The sequence below is a fragment of the Choloepus didactylus genome, chromosome 7 (genome assembly GCF_015220235.1).
Source record: "Choloepus didactylus isolate mChoDid1 chromosome 7, mChoDid1.pri, whole genome shotgun sequence".
NCBI lineage: Eukaryota > Metazoa > Chordata > Mammalia > Pilosa > Megalonychidae > Choloepus > Choloepus didactylus.
Window position 1 is genome coordinate 114,622,289 of NC_051313.1, and position 26,780 is coordinate 114,649,068.

Sequence of the window (26,780 nt, forward strand, 5' to 3'; positions counted from 1 at the left end):
TCCAGAAATTTCGCCGATCAGTGTCTCTAGTCTTACTAAAAAATTCGTTAAGACTTGACCCTTTTCCCCTCAAATAAATGTATTGGTGGTGATTTGGAGTTTTGTAGGGAGTCTCTTGATTTTGTGGGCTTAAAAAACTACCTGCAGAATCATTCGCAGTCCTTCGTGTTGATACGAGAAGAGGCTCTAAAGTGACAGCATTTGTTGGAATTCAGTCTTGGCAGGGGGAGACACCGAATGATTTTCTGCATTAGATAGACTGGAACGCCAGTTCACAGCACACTTAGAATGTGGAACTATTGCTAGGGAGACAATCCTTTTAAAGCCCTCCCCAGCTTCAGAAAGTGTCCACCCAATCCCCAAATGTCTCAGCACCGTTTGGTGATATATGCCAAATGCTCCTGAGGGTGGTGACATGGTCACAGCAGAAGGGGTAGATGTGGGCCAAGCTGAAGCTCAGCCCTGCCTCCTCTGGAAAAGGCAGGTCTCACTTCCCTTCTGCCCAATACTGGGTCTATAAAGAGACAAATCTTACAAATGCAATATGCTGGAGGGCAAGGGGCTTACACCTGAGGGGGTTTGGATACCAGCACGGCTCTCCCAAGTGTTTCTCTGCCCCATGCTCTTGGGGACCTGGCTTCTGAGAGCTCGGGGCTGGTGACTCAGATGATACTTCCTCACCTGTGAAGGCTGCTCACCACCTGGGGAGGGCCCCTGGGATGTACTGGTTTTTCCCAGTGGCCTCGAAACAGTTGACTCAAAGCTTTTTCACCTTATATATCCTAGTTCCTCAGGAAAGTGGAGTGTGCCTGGGTGGCCATTGTGTAAATGCATCTCAGTTGGGTCTGCAGAGGTCTTAGAACTTTGTAGCCCAAGTTCCCTTCCCTAGGAACATTCGGGAGACAGCTTAAGAGGCAAGGAAGGAGAGGACATGCCAGGACAACCAGGCCAAACCTGCTTCTTTAAAGAAGGCAGGCCTTGGGCACCAATTCCTTTAGGAACATGTGTGCCTTGTGGCATGTTACCTTTTTCTGGCCCAGCCTGCATTCCCACAGCACTGACCACCATTCTGGGGTAACTTTTCTTACTTTGGCGCCACCCTCAATGCACTATTTTGCATTGATTGTTTCTCCCAGATTTAAGAGTCCCCCAAATTTAGGAATGCTTGAATCTCTGGAGCCGGAGCACAGCCACATCATCCAGACGTTTAGAGAAGATGCCTGGGGTCAAGAGCAGGACCATGGGTGGGCTAGGCGAGTCACCTTGGTTAGGGAGGGCCAGTGCCATTCTCAAGTAATGTCCTGGGATTTCTGCATTTGGGACTCTTTACTACATCTCCCAGGTTGTCTTCTACACCCAAAAATGGCTTTAAAAAAAAAAAAAAAAACTTTTTATACTCTGTTCCAGTTTTTAGCTGAGTAAAGTTTAGCTTTCCTTCTAACCAAAAAGCAAGTTTCAGTTTATATCAAATGCGTGCATCTCAGATGCCCCCTTTGTTCCCTAGATCCTTCAGCCTTGAGTGCTGGGGCTCTGTTCACCTGCACTCCTGGTGCTTGATGGGTCCCCTGTCAGTCCTGGAAAACACTGGAGGGCCTCATCCGAGAAAGGAGAGGGGATGGATTGGGGCCGTAGGGGAACTTAACTGTCAGCAAAAGGAGGGGTAGCAGTGGAGTGGGAATGTTCTTGTGGGGGATGGATCACCTGTCTCCCCTCCTAGGAAACCTTATTCTGATGGGCAAAGCTTGGAGGTCCTCTGGTGGGCCTCTTGGGACCCCCTTGAGGTGAAGCAGTGGTGGCCTGTGCTGGGCCTCTGCCTCAGCCCTTGTCTTTGTGCCAATCCCTAGATGCCTGGTAGCCATGCAGCATAGTGCTGGAGGAGACCCCTCCCCACTCTGATCCTCAATACCTCTGCACATCCCAATCCCCCTTCCCTTGTTTGAACATGCTCTCTTAAACTTCTCATGGGCTTCTGCTGATGTGTCCCCTTCCTGCCCACCATCATCACCTACCCATTTGTCACAGCCTGGCCTCTTGACTGATATGGGACAGCATGATTTGCATTCCTGCTATTTCCCAAAAAAATAAATGACCAGAGATATTCCTGGGTCTTAGAGAGGTTATCTTGTATGGCAGATTTCCTGAGGGCTGGCCACAGGTGCTCCTGCTCTGCAGGAGACAGGCAGAGCCTATCAAAACCCAAGAAAGATGGGTCTGGACCACCACAGTTCCTGCTTTGCCCAGAGGCCCCAGTGCCACCTGGAGAAAACAGGTCCAAAAAGGAAGAGAACTTCAAGAATGCAAGATTGTTTTAACATGAAAATCAATGAACGTAGTGCACCTATTAGTAGCATAAAAGAACAGAAAGCACTGTATTATTTCAGTAGACACAGAAAAAGCATTTAACAAAACTCAACACCACTTCATGACATAAACACTCAACAAAGTAAGAATAGAAGGGAGTTTTCTGAATGTGATATGATATCTATGTAAAAGCCTGATGGTGAAAGACTGGTTGTTTCCCCTTAAGTCCAGGAACAAGACAAGGATGTCTTCTTTTCAACTTCTGTTCACTTTGATTCAACATTATTGGAGAGTCTAGTCCAGCAGTGAGACAAGAAAATGAAATAAAAGGCATCCAGATTGGAAGGGAAGAAGTAAAACCATCTCTTTTTTAAAATGATCTTATATATAGAACATCCTGAGGAATCTGCTAAAAACTATTATAAGTAATAAATGAGTTCAGCAAAGTTGCAGGACAAAAGATCCATATATAAAAATCAGTTGGCTTCCAGGAAGATGGCAGAGTGGATGAGGCAGAGCAGATGAGGCAGAGCGGGCTTCTTCTCTGTGAAAGAAATGAGAGAGCGGCTGGAGGACGCCCGGGTCTGTGGTTTCGGGGTGTGACCGGTCATAGAAGGACCCCTATGGTAAGTGTGGGGATGTGAAACAAGAAATGTGGCGCCTTGAGGGACAGGGTGTTTATTTGGCTGAGAATGACTTCCGGGGCTGGCAGCAGCAAGAGGCTGCTGGGCAAAGGAATGAACAGTGGCTCTCCACTCCTGTGCACCCACCTTGGCATTTAGCTGAGGTGATGATCCTCCACAGCTCTATGGCTGGGAGCTCCTGTGAGGGAACCTGGGAGGCAGCATTTACTCTAACCCCACAGAATTCCGGGGTGTGCACCGGCAAGAAGCAAGGATAGGAGAGGGTGCCGTACCGAGGCATCAGGAGCCCCTCGCACACTGCAGAGGCTTGCAGGCGCATGGCAGGCAGGGAGCAGGGCACATTTGTGCTGGAGGGTGCCCTTGACTGGACTCCCTGCTAAACTGCACTGGGCCCACATTGCAGCCCCAGGGCAGGCAGTCCCCAGTGCACACACAGAACTGGTGCACTGATTGGTTCCCCACCTGGTTTGGACCCCACACTGCACATAGGAGACATTTGCAGAAGACCAGCTTGAGAGAAAAAGGGAGTTCAAGAGCACCACCTGCTGGTAGGATAGGGAAACTGCACTCTAGCAAGCTGTAACTCTGCCAAATTATACGTAATTTTTTTTGAAATTACCTTATCAAAACAAGCAAATGGCCTGAAGCCAACAGAAAGTCATAAAGCACTTGAAGAATCTAGAACAAATTATAAAGTCAGGGGAGACACAAAATCTGGAGCAATTAAAGAAGTACACAAAAATCTCCAAAACAATTTCAATGAGATGGCTAAAGACATAAAGGACATCAAGAAGACACTAGAAGAGCATAAAGAAGAATTTGAAAGAGTAAATTAAAAATAATGGATCTTATGGAAATAAGACACCATGGATCAAATTTGAAATATACCAGAGTCACACAACATCAGATTTGAAGAGAAGAATAGGTAAACTAGAGGACAGACAATTGAATGTGCCTGCACAAAAGAACAAATGGTGAAAAAAAAATCCAAAAATTGAAAATGGATCTCAGCGAAATGGTGGACAACATGTAGCAAACAAATATAAGAATCATTGGTGTCCCAGAAGGAGAAGAGTAAAGGGCTAGGAAGAGTGAAGACATAGTTGGGGAAAACTTCCCAACCCTTCTAAACAACGTAAATATGCAAATCAAAGATGCCAAAGAACTCCAAATAGAAAAAATCCAAATAAACCCAGTCTGAGAGATATACCAGTCAGATTGTCAAATGCTGAAGGGAAGGAGAAAGTTCTGAAAGCTGCAAGAGAGAAGAAATTCACCACATACAAAGGGAAACAACATAAGACTACAGTGGGCACCATGGAGGTGAGAAGGAAGTGGTATGACATATTTAAGATTCTGAAAGAAAAATTGCCTGCCAAGAATTCTTATCCAGCAAAGCTGTCCTTCAAAATTGAGGGAGAGTTTAAAATCTTCACAAACAAATGCTGAGAGAATTTGTTAACAAGAGACCTGCCCTGCACGAAATACCAGCTGAGAAAAAAAGAAAGGAGAGAGAGATCTGGAGAAGGGCACATAACTGAAGAGTATTAGTAATGGTAACTTAAAGAAAAAAGGGGGGGGGGGAATAGATCTGACAATTAAAAGCCAAAAGATAAAATGGCTGGTTCAAGAACTCCCTTCACCAACTTTGAATATGAATGGATTAAACTCTCCAATTAAAAGATACAGACTGGTAGAATGGATTAAAAAGTATGATTCATCAATATGCTGTTTACAAGAGACTCATCTTAGATCCTGTGGCACAAAGAGACTGAAAGTGAAAGGATAGAAAAAATATTTTATGCAAGCTGCAACCAAAAAAAAAAAAAAAAAGCAGGGGTAGCTATGCTAATATTGGACAAAATAGACTTTAAATTCAAAGATGTCATAAGAGACGAAGGACACTGTATATTAATAAAAGGGACAATTCACCAAGAAATAACAATCATAAATGTTTATGCAATCAATCAAGGAGCTCCAAAATACATGAGACAAACATTGACTAAACTTAAGGGAGGAACAGACATATCTACAATAATAGTGGGAGACTTTAATACACCACTCTCTTCTATAGGTAGAACAACTAGATAGATGACCAATAAGGAAACTGAGAACCTAAACAATATGTTAAATTAATTAGACTTAACAGACATATATAGATCGTTACATCCCAAAGTACCAGGGTATACATTCTTCTCTAGGGCCCATGGAACATTCTCCAGGATTGCTCATATGCTGGGGCACAAAACAAATCTTATAAATTTAAAAAGATTGAAATTATTCAAAGCACATTCTCTGACCATAATGGAATCAACTAGAAATCAACAAACACCAAAGAACCAGATCTTTCACAAATAAATGGAGGTTAAGCAACACACTCCTAAACAACCAGTGGGTCAAAGAAGAAATTGCAAGAGAAATCAGTAAATATCTGGAGATGAATGAAAATGAGAACACAACATATCAAAACCTATGGGATGCAGTGAAGACAGCGCTAAGAGGGAAATTTATAGCTCTAAATGCATATATCAAAAAGCAAGAAAGAGCTAAAACCAAAGATCTAACTGAACAACTGAAAAGGCTAGAGAATGATCAGCGAACTAACCCTAAAGCAAGAGAGGGAAAAAATAACAAAGATTAAAGCAGAAATAAATGAGTTGGAGGAAAAAAATAGCATAAATAAAACCAAAAGTTGGTTCTTGGAGAAGATCAACAAGATTGACAGACTCTTGGCTAGACTGACAAAGTCAAAAAGAGAGAAGACCCAAATAAACAGAATCAGAAATGAGAGCAGGATAATTACTACAGATCCCAAAGAAATTTTAAAAAAATTGTAAAAGGATACTATGAACAACTGTATGCTAAAAAGCTAGACCGTTAAGAGGAAATGGACAATTTCCTAGAAACACACAAACCACCTACACTGACCCAAGAAGAAATAGAAGATCTCAACAGAACAATCACAAGCAAAGAGATCCAATCAGTCATCAAAAATCTACCTACAAATAAAAGCTCAGGGCCAGATGGCTTACAGAGGAATTTTACCAAACTTTCCAAAAAGAATTGACACCATTCCTGCTCAAACTCTTTCAAATAATTGAAGAAAAAGGAACATTACCTAACTCATTTTATGAAGCTAATATCACTCTATGGTACTATAACTCATAATAACTTTGGAAATTTCCTATATATCTGCTTGTTAAATCATACTTTGAAAGATATTACCTTTTTGTATATATTTTATATTTCACAATAAGGAAACAACTGAAACTGTGGAATTGTAACCTATAATATTCTTTGAAACTCACTCTATAAACACTTGTTAAATTGCACTTAAAATTTATCACTTTTATGTATATATGTTATATTCTACATATATTCTAATTGATATATTCTATCAATTAAAAATATGATAAAAAAATTTGTGAGTCTAGCTCTGTCATCCCTGAAGAGCTCTATAGTCACCCTTCTCTATAGGTCATATATCACTATGGGAATTGCTGTCATTGAGCTGGAATCCTTAAATACAATGGGGATAATTAGATCCTGAGTTGGCAGAAGCCACGTGGCAGCAGTTAATCACCAAAGACAAGGTGGACATGGCTACCATAATGGACAGCAGGCTCAAAGCAGAGGTCAAAATAATCTGACTCACAGAGACTTGTGCCATTGGTTAGTAGATCATGGAGTACCTAGAAGTAAAATAGATGGGCAGTCTACTAAATTCTTGTTTGAGCTGTACAAGCAGAATTCTAGGTCAAGTGAACAAAAGTCTAACTTGAATTACAAAAATAGAGAGTCATGGATCCTTAATTCCAAGATTTCAGAGAGTTTACAGACCCAGAGCCCCTTGAATGAGGGGAAGGCCTGGTACCCTTGAGAAGAACCCTGTTAACACTGCCAAAAATTTATATTGTTAATCTTTCTCCCAGCCTCCCCAAAGGGACCTACAGCCTTTTACCAGCATAACTGTGCATTGGGTAAAAGGAAATGGTCAGATATTTCAGGGATTATTAGACACTGGCTCAGAAGTGACATTAATTCCAGGAGACCCAAAACATCACTCTGGTCCACCAGCTAGAGAAGGGGTTTTATCTGAAGTCTGTCTCACAGTGGGTCCAGTGGGCCCCTGAACTCATTCTATGGTTATTTCCCGTTTCAAAATCCATAATTGGAATAGACATACTCAGCAACTGGCAGAATCCTCACATTGGTTCTCTGATTCATGGAGTGAGGGCTATTATGATAGAAAAGGCTGAGTGAAAGCCACCAGAGCTGCCTCTGCCCAGCAAAATCCCCTGGGGGGATTTCAGTGATTAAAGCCACTCTTAAGGACTTGAAGGATGCAAGGGTGGTGATTCCCACCACATCCCCATTCAACTCTCCTATTTGGCCTGTGCAGAAAACAGATGGGTCTTAAGAGGATGACAGTGAATTATTGCAAGCTTAACCAGGTGGTGACTTCAATTGCAGCTGCTGTTCCAGATGTGGTATCATTGCTTGAGCAAAACAACACACCCCCAGGTATCTAGTATGCAGCTATTGATTTGGCAAATGCTTTTTTCTCAATAGCTGTTGGTCAGGACTACCAGAAACAGTTTGCATTCAGCTGGCAAGGTCAGCAGTATACCTTCACCGTCCTACCTCAGGGGTATATCAACTTCCAGCCCTGTGTCACAATATTGTCACAGGGATCTTGATTGTTTCTCTTCCACAAAATATCACACTAGTCCATTATATTGATGATATCATGTTGATTGGACCGAGTGAGCAAGAAGTAGCAACTAGTCTAGATTTGTTGGCAAAGCATTTGCGTGTCAGAGGATGGGAGCTAAATCCAACAAAAATACAGGGGCCTTCCACCTCAGTAAAATTTCTAGGTGTCCAGTGGGTGGGGCATGTCGAGATATCCCTTCTAAGGTGAAGGATAAGCAGTTGCATCTGCCCCTCCACCCCCCATGACCAAAAAAGAGGCACAATGCCTAACTGGTCTCTTTGGATTTTGGAGACAACATATTCCTCATCTGGGTGTGCTACTCTGGCCCATTTACCGAGTGACCTGAAAATCTTCTAGTTTTGAGTGGGGACAGAAACAAGAGGAGGCTCTGCGACAGGTCCAGGCTGCTGTGCAAGCTGCTCTGCCACTTGGACCATATGATCCATCTGATCCAATGGTGCTGAAAGTGTCAGTGGCAAATAGAGATGCTGTTTGGAGCCTTTGGCAGCCTCCTATAGGAGAATCACAATGCAGGCCCTTAGGAATTTGGAGTAAAGCCTACCATCTTCTGCAGATAACTACTCTCCTTTTGAGAAACAGCTTTTGGCCTGCTATTGAGCTTTGTGGAGACAGAACTCTTAACCATGGATCACCAAGTTACCATGAGACCTGAGTTGCCTATCATGAGCTGGGTGTTGTCTGACCAGCCAAGCCATAAAGTTGGGTGTGCATATCAGCACTCCATCATAAAATGGAAATGGTATATATGAGATAGGGCTCAAGTGGGTCCTGAAGACACAAGTAAGTTACATGAGGAAGTGGCCCAAATGCCCATGGCCCTCACTCCTGCCACATTACCTTCTCTTTCCCAGTCCACAGTTATGGCTTCTTGGGGAGTTCCTTACAATCACGTGACTGAGGAAGAGAAAACTCAGGCCTGGTTTAGGCCTGGTTTGCAGATGGTTCTGCATGAAATGCAGGTACCACCCGAAAGTGGACAGCTACAACACGGCATCCCCTTTCTGGGATGTCCCTAAAGGATAGTGGTAAGGGGAAATCCTCCCAGTGGGTGGAACTTCGAGCAGTGCACTTGGTTATTCATTTTGCTTGGAAGGAGAACTGGCCAGAGGTGCATTTTATACTGATTCATGGGCTGTTGCTAACGGTTTAGCTGAGTGGTCAGGGACTTGGAAGGAACATGATTGGAAAATTGGTGACAAGTCTGGGGTAGAGGTATGTGGATAGACCTTTCTGAGTGGGCAAAAAACATGGAGATATTTGTGTCCCATGTGAATGCTCAGAGTGACTTCAACAGAGGAAGATTTTAATAAAATAGATAAGATGATCCATTCTGTGCATACCAGTCAGCCTCTTTCCCCAACCACTCCTGTCACTGCCCAATGGGCTCATAAACAAAGTGGTCATGGCGGTAGGGATGGAGGTTATGTATGGGCTCAGCAACATGGACTTCCACTCACCAAGGCCAACCTTGCCACAGCCACTGCTGAGTGCCCAATCTGCCTGCAGCAAAGACCCACACTCAGTCCCCGATATGGCACCATTCCCCGAGGTGATGAACCTTCTACCTGGTGGCAGGTTGATTACAATGGACCACTTCCATCATGGAAGGGGCAGTGATTTGTTCTAACTGGAATAGACACAAACTCCAGATATGGGTTTGCCTTCCCTGCAAGCAATGCTTCTGCAAAAACTGCCATCCATGGACTTACGGAATGCCTTATCCACCATCATGGTATTCCACACAGCATTGCTTTTGATCAAGGAACCCACTTCACAGCAAATGAAGTGAGGGAATGGGCACATGCTCATGGAATTCTCTGATCTTACCATGTTCCTCATCATCCAGAGGCAGCTGGGTTGATAGAATGGTGGAATGGCCTTTTGAAGACTCAATTACAGCATCAACTAAGTGGCAATACCTTGCAGGACTGGGGCAGTGTTCTGCAGGAGGCTGTGTATGCTCTGAATCAGCATCCACTCTGTGGTGCTGTTTCTCCCATAGCCAGGATTCATGGGTCCAGGAATCAAGGGGTGGAAATGGGAGTGGCACCACTCACTATCACTCCCAGTGATCCACTAGGAAAATTTTGCTTCCTGTTCCCGCAACTTTAAGCTCTGCTGGTCTACAAGTCTTAGTTCCAAAAGGAGTGCTCCCACCAGGTGACACACAATAATTCCATTGAACTGGAAGTTAAGACTGCCATCTGGCCACTTTGGGCTTCTCATGACTGAATCAACAGGCAAGGAAGGGGATTACTATATTGGCTGGGTTGATTGAGCCTATCAAGGGGAAACAGGACTGCAACTATACAATGGAGGTAAAGAAGAATTTTCCCAGAATACAGGAGATCCCCTAGGGCGTCTTTTAGTACTACCATGCCCTGTGATTGAAGTCAATGGAAAACTGCAACAACCCAATCCAGGCAGGACTACCAATGGCCCAGAAGCTTCAGGAATGAAGGTTTGGGTCACCCCACCAGGCAAAGAACCACGGCCAGCTGAAGTGCTTGCTGAGGGTAAAGGGAACATGGAATGCGTAGTGGGAGAAGGCAGTGATAAATATGAACTATAACCATATAACCAGTTATAGAAATGAGGACTATGATGGCATGAATATTTCCTCCTTGTATTATGAGTATGTTTGTACTTGTACATAAAGCAAATATCTTTGTTTTCTTCTCTATCTTATCCCCTTATCATATGACATAAGTTGTATTGTTCATTTTCATAGTATTTAAGTTATAGGATATCAAGTTTAAGAGTGAATGTTACCCAAGGACTTGCACCCTATTCTGGAGGGATTTAGCACATTTCTGGCTGTACACAGGACAGCTGAGGATTGTTAGGTGAAATATATGTCTGTTATTATGTTCTTTTCAGAGATTAAGCATGGTTTAAGGTGATGCATATAGCTGCCAAGTTCACAATGGTGACTGCGATGGTTAGGTTTATGTGTCAGGTGATGGTGCCCAGGTGTCTGGTCAAGCAAGCACTGGCCTAACCATTACTTCAAGGACATTTGTGGCTGGTTAATAAACCAGAAGGCTGGTTTATTAAATCATCAGTCAACTGATTGCATCTGTGGCTGATTACATCAGCTAGCCAGCCTCTCCTGGGGAGTTCATCAGAGACCTTCATTGGAATTGCCAGCTTGCTGCCTGCCCTACGGAATTTGGACTCATGCATCCCCACAGTTGTGTGAGACACTTTATAAAATCTCATATTTACAGATATCTCCTGCTGGTTCTGTTTCCGTAGAGAACCGTAACTAATACATCCTTCTTGGCTTTTCCTTTGCCCTTTGCCCCTCCTGCCTCTGGGCATGAAGAGCAAAGTGAGGGAGCCCTGAAGACTGGGGGAGGGGCAGTTTATAAGAAGGGAAGAAGTTGCCCTGAAGAGGGAAACTAGATGGGAGTGAGCTGGGGAGAAGGGGTGTGAAAGATCAGGAACAGTTGCCACAGGTTGTTAGGGGAAGAGTTGAGTCTCTTCAGCAGCTCCCAAATAGCACTCCTTTGTGGCCCCCTCACAGCACTGAGGCCCCAGGTACTCTCAGACAGGCTTTTATTCAGGAGTCAGGGGCTACTTCCTTTCCCTGGTTCCGTTTTCCCTACCCACAGAATCCCACTTGAGTGGGGCCTGTCTTTCCTCTGCTCCTTATAGTCCCCTCCTGAGCTATAATGGCATGTAGGGTAAAGGGACACTCAAGGCAGGCAGGCAGGCCAGGCCAGATGGACAGGGCTTTCCCCTCAATCCCCATGCACCCTCAGAACTGAGGTGGGGAGCAGAGGCACCCAGGCGTGCAGTCATTGGGCCACAGCCAGCCTGGCCTTGTGGCCCCAGGATGTCTGTGGAAGAGGCACATGCCATGCAGCCTTAGCCTTTCAGAAGCCCTTCAGCTGAGAGGCATCTTATTTAGGAGGCTGGAGACACGAGAGGGAAGCTTGTAGATGGATGGCTGATCTCTTCACCCTGGCAAAGCAGGAGGTACTCCTGGGGCAGTACTGGACTCAGATGGCTAGAGGAAGAGGCCAAGGGACTCGAGCTAGGGGTTCTTAGAAAGTCCTGAAATCCTCTAACCCTGGGAGAGTGGGCCCATGGGCAGAAAAACAAATGGAGAATGGGTGCCTGGGGCCACAGGAACACCTTTTAGAACAAGCTGTAGTCAGTTGAATCATGGGCTTTCCCAGAGGCAAAAGGAGGGAGTAGAGAGCTCCTGGGGCAACGCCAGGGGTTGGCTCTACAGAAGACCCCTGAGGAGGTGAGGGGGCTGGTCTGTGGTCTGGGCAGACACTGGAGTGAAGGACAGCTACTGGGCCACAGGGTAGGAGCTCTCTGGGCATGAGGTCAGGGTTCCCCCACCAGGCCTTGCTTTGAGTGGAAGCCGCTTCAGAGGGTTCCAGCCAACAGAGGAGGCAATAGCAGCAGTCCCAGAAAGGGACTCCAGACATGATCAGGGGCCAAGTTCGGCCTTACTTTGCTTGGCTTTAACTTGCTTGGCTTTACCTTGCTCGGCTTGAACTTGTTGGGCTTTACCTTGCTGGGCTTTAATTTGCTGGGTTTTACCGTGATTGTCTTTACTGTAGTCGGCTTTAACGTGGTTGTCTCTACCGTGGTGGTGGTAGTCTTTACCGTGGTCACCTTTTCCGTGGTTGTCTTTACCATGGTCGTCTTTATGGTGGTTGTCGTTATAGTGGTAATCTTTACTGTGGTCGGCTTAACCGTGGTGGGCTTTTCCGTGGTTGGCTTTATGTTGCTCGGCATTCCATTGTTTGGCTTTCCCATAACTGACGGGATGCCTGATCCGATTTCTGGTTCAATGACTGGCTCAATGCCTAAATCACTGTCTGGGTCTTCAGGGATGACTTCATCTGTGGGAAAGGACAGGCTTTGCCTCAGCCTGGAGACAACTATTCCTGACCACCCACCTGCCCCACCAGTCATGCCAGGTGGTGGTCCAGCAGCCAGGGAGGAGGATCCTACTCAGAAGGTGCATGCTCCCACCTTGCCCAGACCATCCATGCTGGGGCAGAAAGCAGACATTCTGAAGCCAGGAGGGTGGAGAAGGTAGACGCCACAGGCCTTACCTGGCAAGGGTGACTGCAGGGCCAGGGTGTACCTACCCATGGCATTAGTGGTGGCAGAGGTGTTGGGGGAGCTGGGCAGGGACCTGGAGGAGGTGTGCCCCATGTGGGCCAGGGTGGCCTGCAGTTCATCTGGCTCATCCTGCACTGCAAAAACTGAGGCCAAGACCTCACCCGAAGGAGGCAATGTGTGGGGGCCCCTTGTTTTTGCCTTCTCCTGGCCTTGGGGAAAGGGGTCCTGTATCCCTGTCAGGGACATCTCAGGGTGCAGTAATTTCGCTGGGCTCACAGAGGGTGCTCTTGCACTGCTGGCCACTTTGCTAATTTTGGGGTGGGTGTGTGGGTGGATTTGGGGAAGGTAACCAGACCCCCATCGAAGGAGAACAGGCTGTGACTTGCCAGAAAGGAAGGCACCTCCGATGTTAACAAAGATGGGGCCTCTGTTGCCATGGATGGGGCTCTTTCGTTGCTAGGGAAGATGGGGCCTCAATTTCTAAGGTAGGCTGAGCCCTGGTTGCCAGGGAGGATGGGACCTCTGTTACCAAAAAGGAGGGACTCTCAGTTGCTAGGGAAGAAGGGACCCCCTTTTTCTTAGCCCCTGAGGCTACAGTTGCCAAGGAGAATGAGGCCTCAGTTACTAGGGAAGGCAAATCCTGAGCCTCTTCCGGGTCTCTGATGGGTTCTGATAAGACAAACAAGGCTGTTATTAGCTCTGGAAGCGGGACCTCACAGTCCTCACCCCACTGCCGCCAAGCTCAGGCGACCAAATGTCCCTCCAGGACACGTGCACACCCTCTCTAGCGAATATGGCCCTCAGAGACAATCAAGACCATTTCTTATTAGTGACACACTTGGTCCTCTCAGCCACCATCCTGGTCCAAATCTTCCTCTCCCTGAGTTTGCAGTCCCTCTTCAGAAGGCTTCTCCACCTTCCTTCCTGGCTTTAACTCGCCCAAGGCATCCCTGGCCCTGCCCCTTTCGCGGCCTCTGAGCCCGCCCACCAACCTGGCTCCACCCCCTCTCCAGCCCCGTCATTCCAGCAGACCCTCTCCGCCGCGCACTCGGGGGCCGCCGGGGGCGTCCTCTACCCGTCCCTTGGAGGCTGAAATGCCATCACTTTGAATGACAAGGCGCAAGGAGAGCAGAGGGGCTTGGGAGCTGGAGTGGGGCTGCTGAAGACCCTCCCCTGCCAACGAAGTGCCCCCCCCCCTCCACCTCCCAGCGGCATCCCTGGCCTTCCCCCACCCTGCCCCCCCCAACTCACCACAGAGGTCGTTCACGCAGCGGTAGCCAGGGGGGCATTGGGAGCAGGATGGCCCCACCCGGTAGGGCCATCGTCCTATTACGTTTCCCCTGCAGGAGGCAAGGAGGCAGCTGGGGGAGAGTCCCTCACCGCCCAGATCTCCCCTTTCCCCCCAAACACAGACATAGTCCCAGAGCGACCCTGAGTGTCCTGGGCCTGCTGCTTGCAGCTGACATCTCCCATGGGAGCCCTCACAGCTCTCCCCAGGCACAGGCCCCGACTGGCCTCCTTCAGCTTCCTTAAGCTCTGCCTGCCTCAGGCCACCCCTGGACTCTGCTCACCCCCCCAATTCCCACCCACAGTGGACTCACGCAGGCTTGTAGTTGCAGACCAGCAAATACATGTTGTTCTCATCAATGACATGCAGTTTCTCACAGTAGTAAGCGCCACAGCCAACCCTGTTAGAGTCGGCCCAGACTACCTGAAGAAGTGCAAATCCCACAGTTTGGCTCTGCCTGGGTGGGGCGGCCCCTACCTCCCCATCCCAACCTTCCTGGATGAAGAGAGGGGACACCAATGACCTGCAAGATTTAGTTTCCTGAGAACACAGCTTCAGACAAAACTCCCAACAGGGGTTGGTTTGCCATGAGCAGTCTAGTCTCCCTCGCCAGCCACACACACCATTTCACCAGGCTTCTCTCCCTCTTGGAAACTTCCCTCAGTTCAGATCTGATACACCCTCAAAATTCTTCTTGTGGACTCTTTCCAGGGGTCTTGCATTTTAAACAAAAGGTATATTCAAAGGAATTAATCTCAAATGGCATAATCGGCAATCTCAAATGGCATAATTGGCAATCTCAAATGGTAGACCTCGGCAACAAGAAAAGTACAAGGAAGGGAACAGAGGAACCATTTAGGTAATTCGACCCCCACCCCACCTAAGTCATAAGTAGGCAGAGGCTTGCTCTGCTTATTTCTAGGTGTGGGTTCCTAGCAGCCAGAAGAATTCTGTCTTAAGTATAAAATTTAAAGTCAAACCAACTGTGCTTGTTTGAATCTATTATGTTCTCCACAAAAGTCATGTTCTTTAATGCAATCTTGTGGGTGCAGACTTGTTAGTCTTTTGATTAGGGTGGAAACTTTTGATTGAGTGTCTCCATGGAGATGTGACTCACCCAACTGTGGGTAAGATCTTTGATTAAATTATTTCCATAGAGTTGTGGCCCCAACCATTCTGGGTGGGTCTTAATTAGATCACAGGAGTCCTTTAAAAGAGCTCACAGAGAGGAGGAGCTCAGAGAAGCTGAGAGAGGCATTTTGGAGAGAAGCTAAGAAATGTAATCCAGTTTGCTCCTGAGAGAAGCTGAGAGCCGACAGAGACTCAGAAGCTTGGAGATGCTGGGAGATGTAGACTGAAGGACATTTGGAGATGCTAAGCTAAAAGATGAAGCCCAGATTTTGCCCCAGAGAAGCTAAGAGGACCAACAGAAGCTTAGAGAGAAATGCCCTGGGAGAACAAGGAAGGATGAACAGAGGCTGAGAGGGAGAGGAGCTAAGACAGACAGAAGCCCAGAGACATTTTAGAGAAAGCCATTTTGAAACCAGAACCCAGAAGCAAAGGACCAGCAGATGCCAGCCACATGCTTTCCCAGCTGACATTGCCCTTCCTTCAGTGAAGATATCCTCTTGTAGATGCCTTAGTTTTGACACTTTTATGGCCTTAGAACTGAAACTTACAACCTAATAAATTCCCTTTATAAAAGCCAATCTAAAAAAAAAAAAAGCCAATCCATTTCTGGTATTTTGCATAACGGCAGCTTTAGCAAACCAGAGCACCAAACTTTATGCACTATGGGCTGAGACCAGCACCCACCCCTTGCTATTTTTAGACCCAGCTAACACTGGAGCTACTTAAACTGAGGCAGGTTTTTGCTGAGATCAGGCTCTAGCTGTTAGTTCTGCAGACTCTCCCAGGATTGGGGTCTTTCTGCTTAAACTGGCTGAGAGTCCCCCAGATACCCAGTGAGCATCTCCCAGACAGAAATGACTCCAGAGAGCAAGTGCCTCAGGGCCAGGAAAAGCTGCACTGGGGGTGGGGCAGATGCACTCCTGCTGGTCACTGATGGTGTTCCCTGGGGCAGGATGTGTGTGTCTGGGAGTGGGGAGAGGCAGGCAGGGTAAAGACAAAAGGGGGCAGAGAAGGCTGCTGGGCCCTACAACTTCCTGATCTGGGTGGGTGGTGCTGGGATTTCCTTCCCTAAATATTAAGACTAAAAATACGACAAAAAGAGGCAATGGAAAATGGAATTGGTGGAGATGGGAGGGAAAATGGTGACTTTAATATTTTTCCTTTACGATTTTTTTTTAAGTTCAGTTTTATTGAAATATATTCACATACCATACAATCATCCATGATATACAATAAACTGTTCACAGTATGATCATATAGTTATGCATTCATCACCACAATCTATTTCTGAACATTTTCCTTACATCAGAAAGAATCAGAATAAGAATAAAAAAGTGAAAAAAGAACACCCAAACCTTCCCCCCCATCCCACCCTATTCCTTTATGATTTTTGTCAAGTAATATTTTGTACAACAAATAAGCATTGGGAGGAGAAAAAAAGAATTCAGTGACACTAATGTTAATCTTCTGACACAGACACAGACACAGACACACAAACACACACACACACACACACACACACACAATGTCTTATCTGAAAACCCAAACTTTCAGAATGTATTGAGAACCCAAAAAAAAAACGGTGAATGTGAGCCCAGAAAATGCTGTCAGAAGCCTCCCTGAGACCTTCACTCACTGATGGTTTATTCTTTTTTTTTTTTTAATTAAATTCAGTTTTATTGAAATACATTCACACACCATACAATCATCCATGGTATACAATCCACTGTCCAAAGTATGATGACATAGTTACGCGTTCATCACCACAATCTATCTCTGAACATTTTCCTTACCACTGATGGTTTATTCTTATTTTAAACACAGTTTTAAAAAGCAACCCAACAATGCAGATTTTAAAGGAACTTATCTGTTTTGTCACTGCTTGCAAATTACAAGCAACAAATCAGGCACCATGAGAAATGACGAAACAGAGACAGTGAAAGAAGGAATAATCTGGGGGCATTCCGGGCAGGGGCGACTAGCCCTACATAACTTAGGCTGGGAGGGGAGGACGCAGGACCGCTTAGAGCCCCGTACACTGGCGCCCACTACAACGACTGCGGTCCATGCAACTGGCGCTGTGACATCTGCCTCTGTCTCTTCAGTAACAGGAGAGTAAAATGAAAATGATTTGGGCAGTTTGAGGAGCAGACTTCTTCCGAGGCCTACACAGCACATTAGTTAGTTGCTGTATAGGACCGAGCTTTATAAAGGATTTAAGAGGGGTTAGGGTGCTGACTCACCTTCCTGAAGCCGGGATGCTCCTGGGACTCCCAGGCAGAGAAAAGAGGCGCCCGACGCCCGTTGCCCAGGTGGTCCCACCCCAACACCGCAAGACGCGGCTCAACTCTCCCTCAGGCCCTGGTTCAGGCCCCACCCAGCCCGCCACCCACCTGGGTGTAGTGGCCGCACATCTCCCCTGGCTGGCAGGTGTTGGCGCTGAAGTTGTAGAAATCGCGCTCGCGGTGCCACTCCGACACGCCCAGCGGCAGGTTGATCTCCCTGCCCGTCATGGTGAAGAGGTTCTCGCCGCGCCACGCGTTATTCGGGTTGTGTTCCCACCTGCACTTCCGTGCGTAGGCCTCTGCGTAGTCGGCCAGTTCCTCGTCCCAGTACTGCGGGGCAGTTGGGGAGGGAAGTGAGGCAGAGACCAGAGAGGGAGGTGGGAGCAGGTGAGGATGCCCACAGATTCTGTGGGGATCAGAGTTTAGAAGGTTGGAGGTGTGGGGCTTCTGGTGTCAGAAGAACCCCTCATATCAGTGACTGTTGCCTTGGGACTTGGAGCAGGTGGGCTTCTATAGGGAGGTGAGAGGATGCCACCCCAAGTCCTGGACTTAGCCAAATGTGGGACCATTCCTCAGCTGTGTGGTTTCAGACTTTTGCCTAACCTTTCTGAACTCTGAAAGGATGTTGGGAAGACTAAGTGAGATGATGTTTGTGACCACTATTTATGTTGTTCATTGTAAAAAGTGAGCAGGGATATCCTGCTCACCTCCCAGAGCTGCCTGAACCTGCTCTGAAGATCACAAGATGTTCAGTGGGATGTTCAGAGGCTGGGCTGTTTATTCAGCTGTTGCCCTCCCACACTTCAAAACTCTGACTGGGGGTTGGGGAGTTGGGGGCAGCAGCACACTTCTCACCCCTTTCACTGAACCCTCCCCCATGGGACAGCCCAGCCTCTGTGCTTTTAACTGCTTCAGGCTTCCCTCCCAAGTGCCATTCCCAAGTGCTCTCAACTGTTGGCACCTGACAACCCCTTTCCTCAAGTAAAGGAGGTGTCTCTCTGTGACTCTCCACTGAGCAGCCTATTTTGGGAGGCTTGGTAAACCAAAGAGCTATCAAATCCCAAAAGCAGCGTTCTCCACTTGGGACTTCAGGGAAGACAGTGGGTGTCGAGGGGTATTTTAGGTTAGGGCTCTTCTGAGGTTCTGTTCCCCAGCTGGGAAGAGAGGCCAGAGCATGGGTGGGAAGCAGAGTGTACTAACAAGTCATCTGACCCAAGGATTGGAGAAGGAGGCCTGGATCCTCTTCAGCTTTGTCCTTGGCCTCTCTGGGAAATGGATGTCCTGGAAAAAATGATCCACCCTCTGGGTCCCAGCCAACACCAACTACAGAAATCGGTATCACCTAATGTGCCAAGAGATTGGGTGATGCTGATGAGATGGGTGAATGGTCACACCCGCTTCCCCCCCATTTAAGACTCTCAGGAGCAGCTGCCTGTGGAGGGTCGAGGGTGGGTGTACTGGGCTGGGATCTGCCCCACTGCTGTGACCTCAGGTGACTCTTTCTCTTCCTTTCTGGGCATTTTTGTCCAAAATCATTGGCCCCTGAGGTTCTCTCAAACCTGGCAGTAGTGGGCAAGGGGCAGCATTGGGAACCAGGATCAGCGTGTCTGGATGTCCTGCGTGGCTCCCGGCTAGACTGTAGGCCCCTTCAGAGGAGGGCAGGGATGTATCCCCACTGTGTGACACAGTCAGGAACCTAGTAGGTGCTGCACAGATATTTGTCAACCACTGATGACTGAGACAGGGCCTTGCTTAAAGCAGTCACTTCTGAAGAGCTGAGTTATAATTTCCATTCCTGCTGGACACCTGAAGTCCTACAATAAGAGAGTCCTTTCTTGGGGTCTCAAGGCTTTTCAGTCGTCCAGTGCCCCCTTGGGGTTGCAAGAATTGCTGCACCCATTCACAGTGGCCCATTGGTCACCATCTGAAAGCAAGTTCATTTGTTCATTCATTCATTTACTCACTCATCAGTCCTAGGCACTGTGCCAGCCATTGGCAGCAGCAAGGATCAAGAAGTCCAAGTTCACATTGTCATTAACAGTTAATTGGGCCACTATGTGGTAAATGAATGGAACCCATATAGGGCCTGGTGGTGGGAAGGAGACACTAATCTGAGTCTTAACAGATATTAACAGGTATTAGTAGTTGGAGGGAGAAGGGCTCCTGAGCAGAAGGCACAACATGAACAAAAGCATGGAGAAGAGAAACAACATTTTGTTGGGGGAAAAGATAAGCTATTCAGATTACTGAAGGATAAAGGTAAACAGGAGAGGAGGCTAAAGAGGTAAGCAGGGAACAGAGCACACAGAGCCTTTTCAGATAGGAGTCAGTGCTTTATCCTAAGGCAGTGGGGAACCAGTGGGAGCCACTGAAGGGTTTTGAGCAGGGTCAGGCCCAAGTACAGGATCAGTCATTCTGGCAGAGGGGCCAAGGACAGGGGTAACAGGTAGAGGCTGGTCCAGGAAGCCCTGGGAACAAAAATGAAAGACTGAACCAGGTTCATGTCAAAGAGAGAGAAGAGGGAGAAGATTCAAGGAAAATTCAATCTGCCTGAAGGTAATACTGGTGATGATTGTATGTGGAGGCTGAGGTAGAGAGAAAAGTCAGTGGTAACTCCTGCCTGCCCCAACCAGGATCCATTCCCTCTTTAGTTAATTAAACATTTTCTGAGCAGTTAACTCCGTGCCAGGCACTGATCTAAGTGCTTCTCACACATTCACTCATTTAATCCTTATAACAACCCTGCAAGTGCTATTGTCACCATCACCATTTTACAGATGAGGAAATTGAGGTACAGACAGGTGAAGTAGTTTAGCCAAAGTCACATATAAATAGCAAAAGCAAAATTTGAACCCAGATCATCTGGCTCCACAGTCTCTGCATTAACCACTACTGAGGTCCAGCCCGAGTCGTGCCCCAAATTGACCTTGACCCTGGTATCCCAGCCCAGTCTTACCTTACCCCTCCTCTGATCACTTCCCAACCAGGAACAGCCTTGGCTGCAGGATCCCCTCAATGTCTAAACTGCTTCCCACAGTACTGCCTCATCGCTGAGTCCATTCTGCCTGCAGGCATGTGTCGACCCAGCTCTCAGCCTGTGTAGGCCTTAGCTTCAGCAAGCATGACCGGAGGGTTTAACGATCATACAGATGGGGAAGCTGAGACCCTACAGGGAGTCCCAGGCCTCACCAGTTGCTGTTGGCAGAGCAGGTACCAGAATCCTGGGCTCCTGATTTGTTGTCTACAATTCCTGGATGCCAAGGGCGGTGGGGCTGTGAATGGTGAGACTGTGATCTTTCTCACATGTTATCCTTTTCTGACCCTCAAGGCAGGGACTGACAGCCCCATGTTACAGATCAGGAAATGGAGGCTCCTGAAGGTAGAAGGTCTCACCCAGAGTCACAGGGCCAGACTGACAGAGCTGAGCTTAGAATTTGGGTCTTGGTCCCAAGGCTCACTGCTCTGTTCCCCCAGTGAGACCTGGACTTGTGCACCAGCCATAGGTAACCATGCTGCCCACCAATCTTCCCGGCCGCTGGACAGTGGCTGGAGGGAATGGGCAATTCCAGCCCTCAGGGAGGGTGGAAGGGAAGAAGCTTAATCCTGAGCACAAACATCCCTGGACCTACCACCCACTCGAATAAAATGTTACCAGTGCATTTGAGGCCTGCGCCCACCATCAAATACCTCTCCCTCCCAGACAGGGGCGACCATTGCCCCATATCTGTGCACTTTACTATGTTTACATGGGTTTCTCACCAGAATATCGATAGGGCTTGTTGCATGTTTTAAGATTTCATGTAAATATATGTGATTGTGTGTATTTTTTGAGATAGTATTTTTTCTCCATTTAGTATTATATGTGTGAGAGTCAATCCATGTTGATACGCATGTTAACTGTAATTATGACTCCCATTTTCAGATGAGAAACTGAGGATCAGCAAGGTTAAGGGATTCGCCCAAAATCACAGGTCTTGTAGGATGCCAAGATGGCATTGGGACTGCGTGATTCAGAGCCCTCTCGGCTTCTGGTTCCTGTTCTTACCCTACCTCCTTAGTCCCTCCCTCCTATCCCAGGTTCCCAGACCCATCCACCTGCCCTGTTTTCTATTCTCATCTCCTTCGAGGGCTTTTGAAAAATTGTCCCTGCCAAGACATTAAGAACTTGCTGTGTTTCCCCTTCCAGGGGCACATGCCTTTCAGATGTGCTGGGGAGGGGCTGGAGCATTGGAGTGGAAGCCGGGAATTCCAGGCCTGGCTCTCCCAGCTGTGTGACCATGGGCAAGTCCCTCTCATCTTCAGGTCCCTCATCTGCATAAAGGTGCTGCTTGTGGGCAACTGTTAATTTTTACAGTGTCAGGGACTCTCTGTTACTCAACAGAAGGATGAGTCTCATAGAGCTTCAGCACGGGTGGGGAGGAGGGATTAGTAGGGGGCCCTGCCCTGTACCCCCTCCAATCTTTGGAGGCAACTGCACCCAGCTGCACTCACCATTTTCAGCATGTGCGTGGCCTTCGGAGACACCTTAGAACGAAAGAGGTTGTGCTGATCCACCAACACTTTTTTCTCTTCATCAGTGAAGGCATCTGTGTGGCCTGTGGGAGCAGCCAGCAGCAGCAGCAACAACTGCAGCAGGAGCACCAGGAGGCTTCGGGAGCTGAGCATGGTGGCCAGCCCTCTCTGCTTCTCCTGTCCAGGGGTCTGGCAGATGAATTTAAAGTCCTTTCCACACAAGCACCACCCTGGCTGGGGTGGGACAGAAGGGGCTGTGTCTGGAGGCCTGGCCTGGCTCACACAATGTGCTGGGGAGGGCTGGGTGGCTTGAGTCTCGACCAGAGTTGAGTCCACTCCTAGCATTCATCTCCCCTCAGAGTCCTTGGGAAAGCCTCCTTTCTCTCGGTGATGAGGACTCAGGAGAAGAGCTGTGTGATTTCCACAATCCCTCCCTTGTTGTGGACAGGTCCTGGAGGGGCAGAACTATAGGCCATAGCCTCGGCAGAACAACTGGTTGCACGCAGGTCACACCTACTGGGTGCTGAGGACAAACAGAAGGAAAGAAACCATATGGGCCTTACCCCCAGAGGACTGGGCCAGATGAGGAGCCTTGGGTGGCTTGTAGATGGATGGAAGAAGGCAGGATGTGTTTGGTAAAATGTTCAGCCCAACCAAATGCTAAATCTTGGTTCTGCCCTTAGCTAGCTGTGTTGTTAGCAGTATTCCCAACTGTGAATCACTGACAACAATAGAACTTTCCTCACTGAGCTGTATGGAGGATTAAATGAGATATAACATATGTAAAGCACCTAGGATGGTACCAGGTACATAGTAGCAATTGTAACAGTAAACAGCCATGACTGGCTCCTGACCCACTGTGGAGGCCCTGTCCCTGCTCATGGAAGGAGGGCTGAGGTGTTTCCCACGCTAGCTGTATTCTGGAGTAGAGATTTTCACCATGAACACAATTTTCAGCTTCTCTGTGCTCTCTGTATACACATGTGTTTGAAGTGTTGGGGCCGGGAACAAGGCAATGGCCTTTATGAGGCATGAGGGCTGAAAGCTTGAGTTCAGTACTCTTGAGATCAGCTGAGATCCTTGAAGACGGCACCCTCAGTGAACAGGACCTCGTAATAATCCACCCACTAGCTTTGGAAGATGGCACGAAAACTTGTCCCTGCCTAAGTCTCTGGGTGAAAATAAAATGAAAAACTGAAATAATTTGGAATATTTAAGTTGGTCCAGAATGGGGTGAGTTGGGTGGTGATGGAGGGAATCTTGACAGAACAAAGGCAAAATCATGTCTAGAGGGAGCTGTAGTGACCCAGGCTCTTGCCCATGAATGAGAGAAATACCCTTGGCTTCAGTTCAAATCAGAAATAACAAAACACATAAGGAACCGAGGGACCATTAGCAAGACACAGCATATACCATAAACAGGAGGAAGACTTCTGAACCCACCTTTGAGATCATAAAACAGTCAAGAAAAGAGTTTCAAATCATTCTGTTGAAAATGATTAAGGAACAAAATGGGTAGCTGAAAAAGGGAGAAGCAATATGTAGGGGGTAGAGCAGAATACGGTGTGGAAGAGAAAAGAAGAATGATGGGAAATGGGACTGTCTATGGTGGGAGGGGAAACTTTTATGGAAAAATGAGAAAAGAGAAGAGAAAACTGAGACACCAGATTAGACCTACAGCCCAGACCCTTGGATAGTTGTCCCAGGGTGTTTAGCTGGTAAAGCTATAAGATGTATCTCTCTCCTCTGTGGACAGGAGAACTCAGAGATTGCCTGGCAATATGAGCTTGAGAAAGAAATAAGGAGACTTAGATGAAAACACAGACATCCTCGGGAATTAAAGCACTGAGACCTGGCCTGAATGGATTCAGAAGTGGAAGAACACAGTTCTCAGATGTATCCTGGGCCGGACCAGGCACGGGCACCATGGAGTGTCCTAGTGTGGTCACCTGTGGGTCCTCTGCCTCCGAACATGATGCTCTCAAGCAGGACAAAAGACCTTGGTAGGCTCAGCACAATAGGCAGCATCCATTCATTCATTCAGTAAAGATTTACAGATCTTTTCCGTTGTGCCAGATGCTGTACTAGGTGGACAAGGCAGACTGGGTCTCCGCAGTCACGGAGCAGCTGGTTCAGCTGCATGAGACCCACCAGGAAACACATACAGCATTATGAATAAGAGTGTGCAGGTTACTAGCTGTGTGGACTTGAGCAACTTAATCTCATGCTCCTTGCCTCATTTTCCTCATCTGTAAATTAGGGCTCAGAACCTGCTTCATAGGATGATTATGAGCATTAAAGGAGTTAGCAGAAGGATACAGTTTGGAATAGTGCCAAGGACATAGTACGTGCTCTCTGCATTATCCAGTATTAATCCATTCATTACTAGTATTACTACAGGTGGGAAGTTTTCAGGAACTGGAGTTGTAGAAGGGAAAATATAATGCTTCTTGACCTGGCATTACCCCTGGGAGTAACAGTCTTGGCCTGAGGGGCCTTGAAGCTAGAAAGGAGGACACACACACCCCTCTGTGGGTCAGGGGTGCTGGTGTGAGCAGTGCTTGGGTCGTGAGCAGCAGAGGTATTAGGGAGTGAATTGGGTCCCAGAAAATGGTATGTTCAAGCCTAATCCCTGACTCGTGAATGTGATCCCCCTTGGAAATAGGATCATAGAAGACGTCATTGTTAACATGAGGCTAAATTGGATCAGGGTGGGCCCTTAATAAGGAGAGGAAACTTGGACACAGACAGACAAAGTGCGAAGACAGCCATGTGACAGAGGGCAGAGTTTGAGTTATGCCCCAATCAAAGAGCACCCTGGGTTGCCAGCAGCTGCCACCATAAGCCTATAGACTTCAGAGGGAGCTCAGCTCTGCCAACACCTTGATTTTGGACTTCTAGCCTCCAGAACTGTCAGAGAGTGAATTTCTGTTGTTTTCAGCCACCTTGTTTGGGCACTTTGTTCTGAGAGCCCTATGAGTCTAAGACAGGAGGCTCCTGGCAGAGGCAGAGAGGGAGGGTGAGATGGGCATGGAGCCTGGAGGCTGATCAGAGCCAGTCGGCGTGTTAGGGACCAAGCACAGGTGCTGCCAGCAGAGACCCACCAAGAGCAGTGCTCCACATGGGTGTGTGCATCCCCATGTGTGTCACCGAGCCCTTCCATGTAGGCAATCTCATTTACTCCTTATGACACCCCACAACCTAACTGAGGCTCAGAGAGGTAAGTGATTGCCCCATCGTCACCCAGCTAGTAAGTGGCAGAGCTGGCCCAGCAGCAAACACCATTTATTTAACAAGCACTTAACTGGTGCTCACTAGGTGGCAGACAACTTTCTAAGCATTTTCCTTTTATCAACTTACTAAACACCTCTATGAGATGGATACTATTGCATTCTCCTTTTACAGGTATAGAAGTGAGACCCAGGCAGGTAAGAAACTTGCTCAAAATCACACAGCTAGTATTAGCAGAGTTAGGATTCAAACCAGGCAGCCCTGCTCCAGAGAAAGCCCCTCTTGCCCCAACCCTGGGGCCTAGTTGGGGGTGGTAGGAGGGGTGTCTGGTGGCTGGGCTTGGAGCCACACTGGACAGTCAGGTGGCAGAGCCCAGCAGGGAGGGATTGGTGCTCCCAGGCAGGGACAGTGGACAGCTGAGAGGGGACCAGGGACAAGGCCAAGGCAGATGCACGCCTTCAGGTCTGCCCAGGGCCAGCCCCACCCCACCTCCAACCTTCTCTAATCCCACCCACAGTCTCTCTTCCCAGCCCCACCTCTCCACACCTTGTTCCAATTTACAGATCCAAGTCATTTTCCCTTGTTGTCCCAGTCTACAGAACCCAGTCCAGACTGTGGAAAACAGCCTGTACTTGGGTGGGACCAGTGCAGGGGTCTGGATCAGTGATAGGGCTGGGGCCAAAGCTGTGCTGTAATTTACTCAATTCCCAAGTTTAGACAGTAGGTTACTGGTCATTTTGGGGTCTTACAGACAACTCTGAATCACTCACCTTTGAGACAAGGCTTTTTCCTATATTTTGAATATTCTTTTGTTAGTTCCGATTCTCACCATTGTAGCTCAGACTGCTCCTTTGGCCGCATTCTGTGTTCTCATGGAAACAAAAGGTCACCGGGCACAGAATTCAAACCATCTGAGCTGCTGGGCTTTCCCAGGCCAGGCCACTTGACGGTATAACAAGAGTGGCACTGTTAAGGAATTTGCTTTAGTTTCATCACAGTGAAGTCCAATCAAGTGTAGCAGAAGATAATTTTTAATTTAAATGTAAAATTTAAAGTACAGACAAGTGTCAGATGGCATCAGAGAACAATGCCCAAAGTGGACATATGGAAGCCAGTCTATACAAAATGGTGAAAACAGGCAGTTCTGAGTCAGGGTGTTCACAGAGAAAGTGCCAGCCTTCCACTCCGCACACATTCAATTTATGCCCCTTCCCTGTACCCCAACCTAACCACTGCACTGGCTTTTCAGACCATCTGTCTTTCTCAGGCAGATGTGCCCACCCTGTGTCCTTTGCTTTGCCCCCATGTCCTCCTGAACCAAAGTATCATGTCTCATCTGGTTTAAGTATAAAACAAAGGCTAAATTGCTATGAGAAGCATGGTTTCAGAGCAGATGAAAATGCATAAACTTTTAGAGTATCCCAACAGGTATAAGTTATAGAAATTGGTAAGTGGAGGAGATGATGAGGTAGGAGAAAAAGAGAACTATATGCTCATCTTCAGAGCCTTGAACCAAGCCTTCTAAAAAGGAAACCTTACTAAAAACACCTCTAGTT

General features: G+C 47.5%; 1 protein-coding gene across 1 annotated transcript in view; it reads right to left on the reverse strand.

Moving 5' to 3' along the window:
- Positions 1 to 10,838: 10,838 nt before the first annotated feature.
- The window catches only part of LOC119539167 (peptidase inhibitor 16-like), a 29,096-nt gene continuing 13,154 nt past the window's right edge, over positions 10,839 to 26,780 (reverse strand). The window contains 8 exon segments of the mRNA XM_037842408.1: positions 10,839 to 12,551; positions 12,768 to 13,088; positions 13,091 to 13,222; positions 13,225 to 13,446; positions 14,029 to 14,117; positions 14,379 to 14,488; positions 17,590 to 17,811; positions 21,973 to 22,516. Coding sequence (XP_037698336.1) covers positions 12,070 to 12,551; positions 12,768 to 13,088; positions 13,091 to 13,222; positions 13,225 to 13,446; positions 14,029 to 14,117; positions 14,379 to 14,488; positions 17,590 to 17,811; positions 21,973 to 22,338 — 1,944 coding nt within the window. The 5' untranslated portion in view covers positions 22,339 to 22,516 and the 3' untranslated portion in view covers positions 10,839 to 12,069.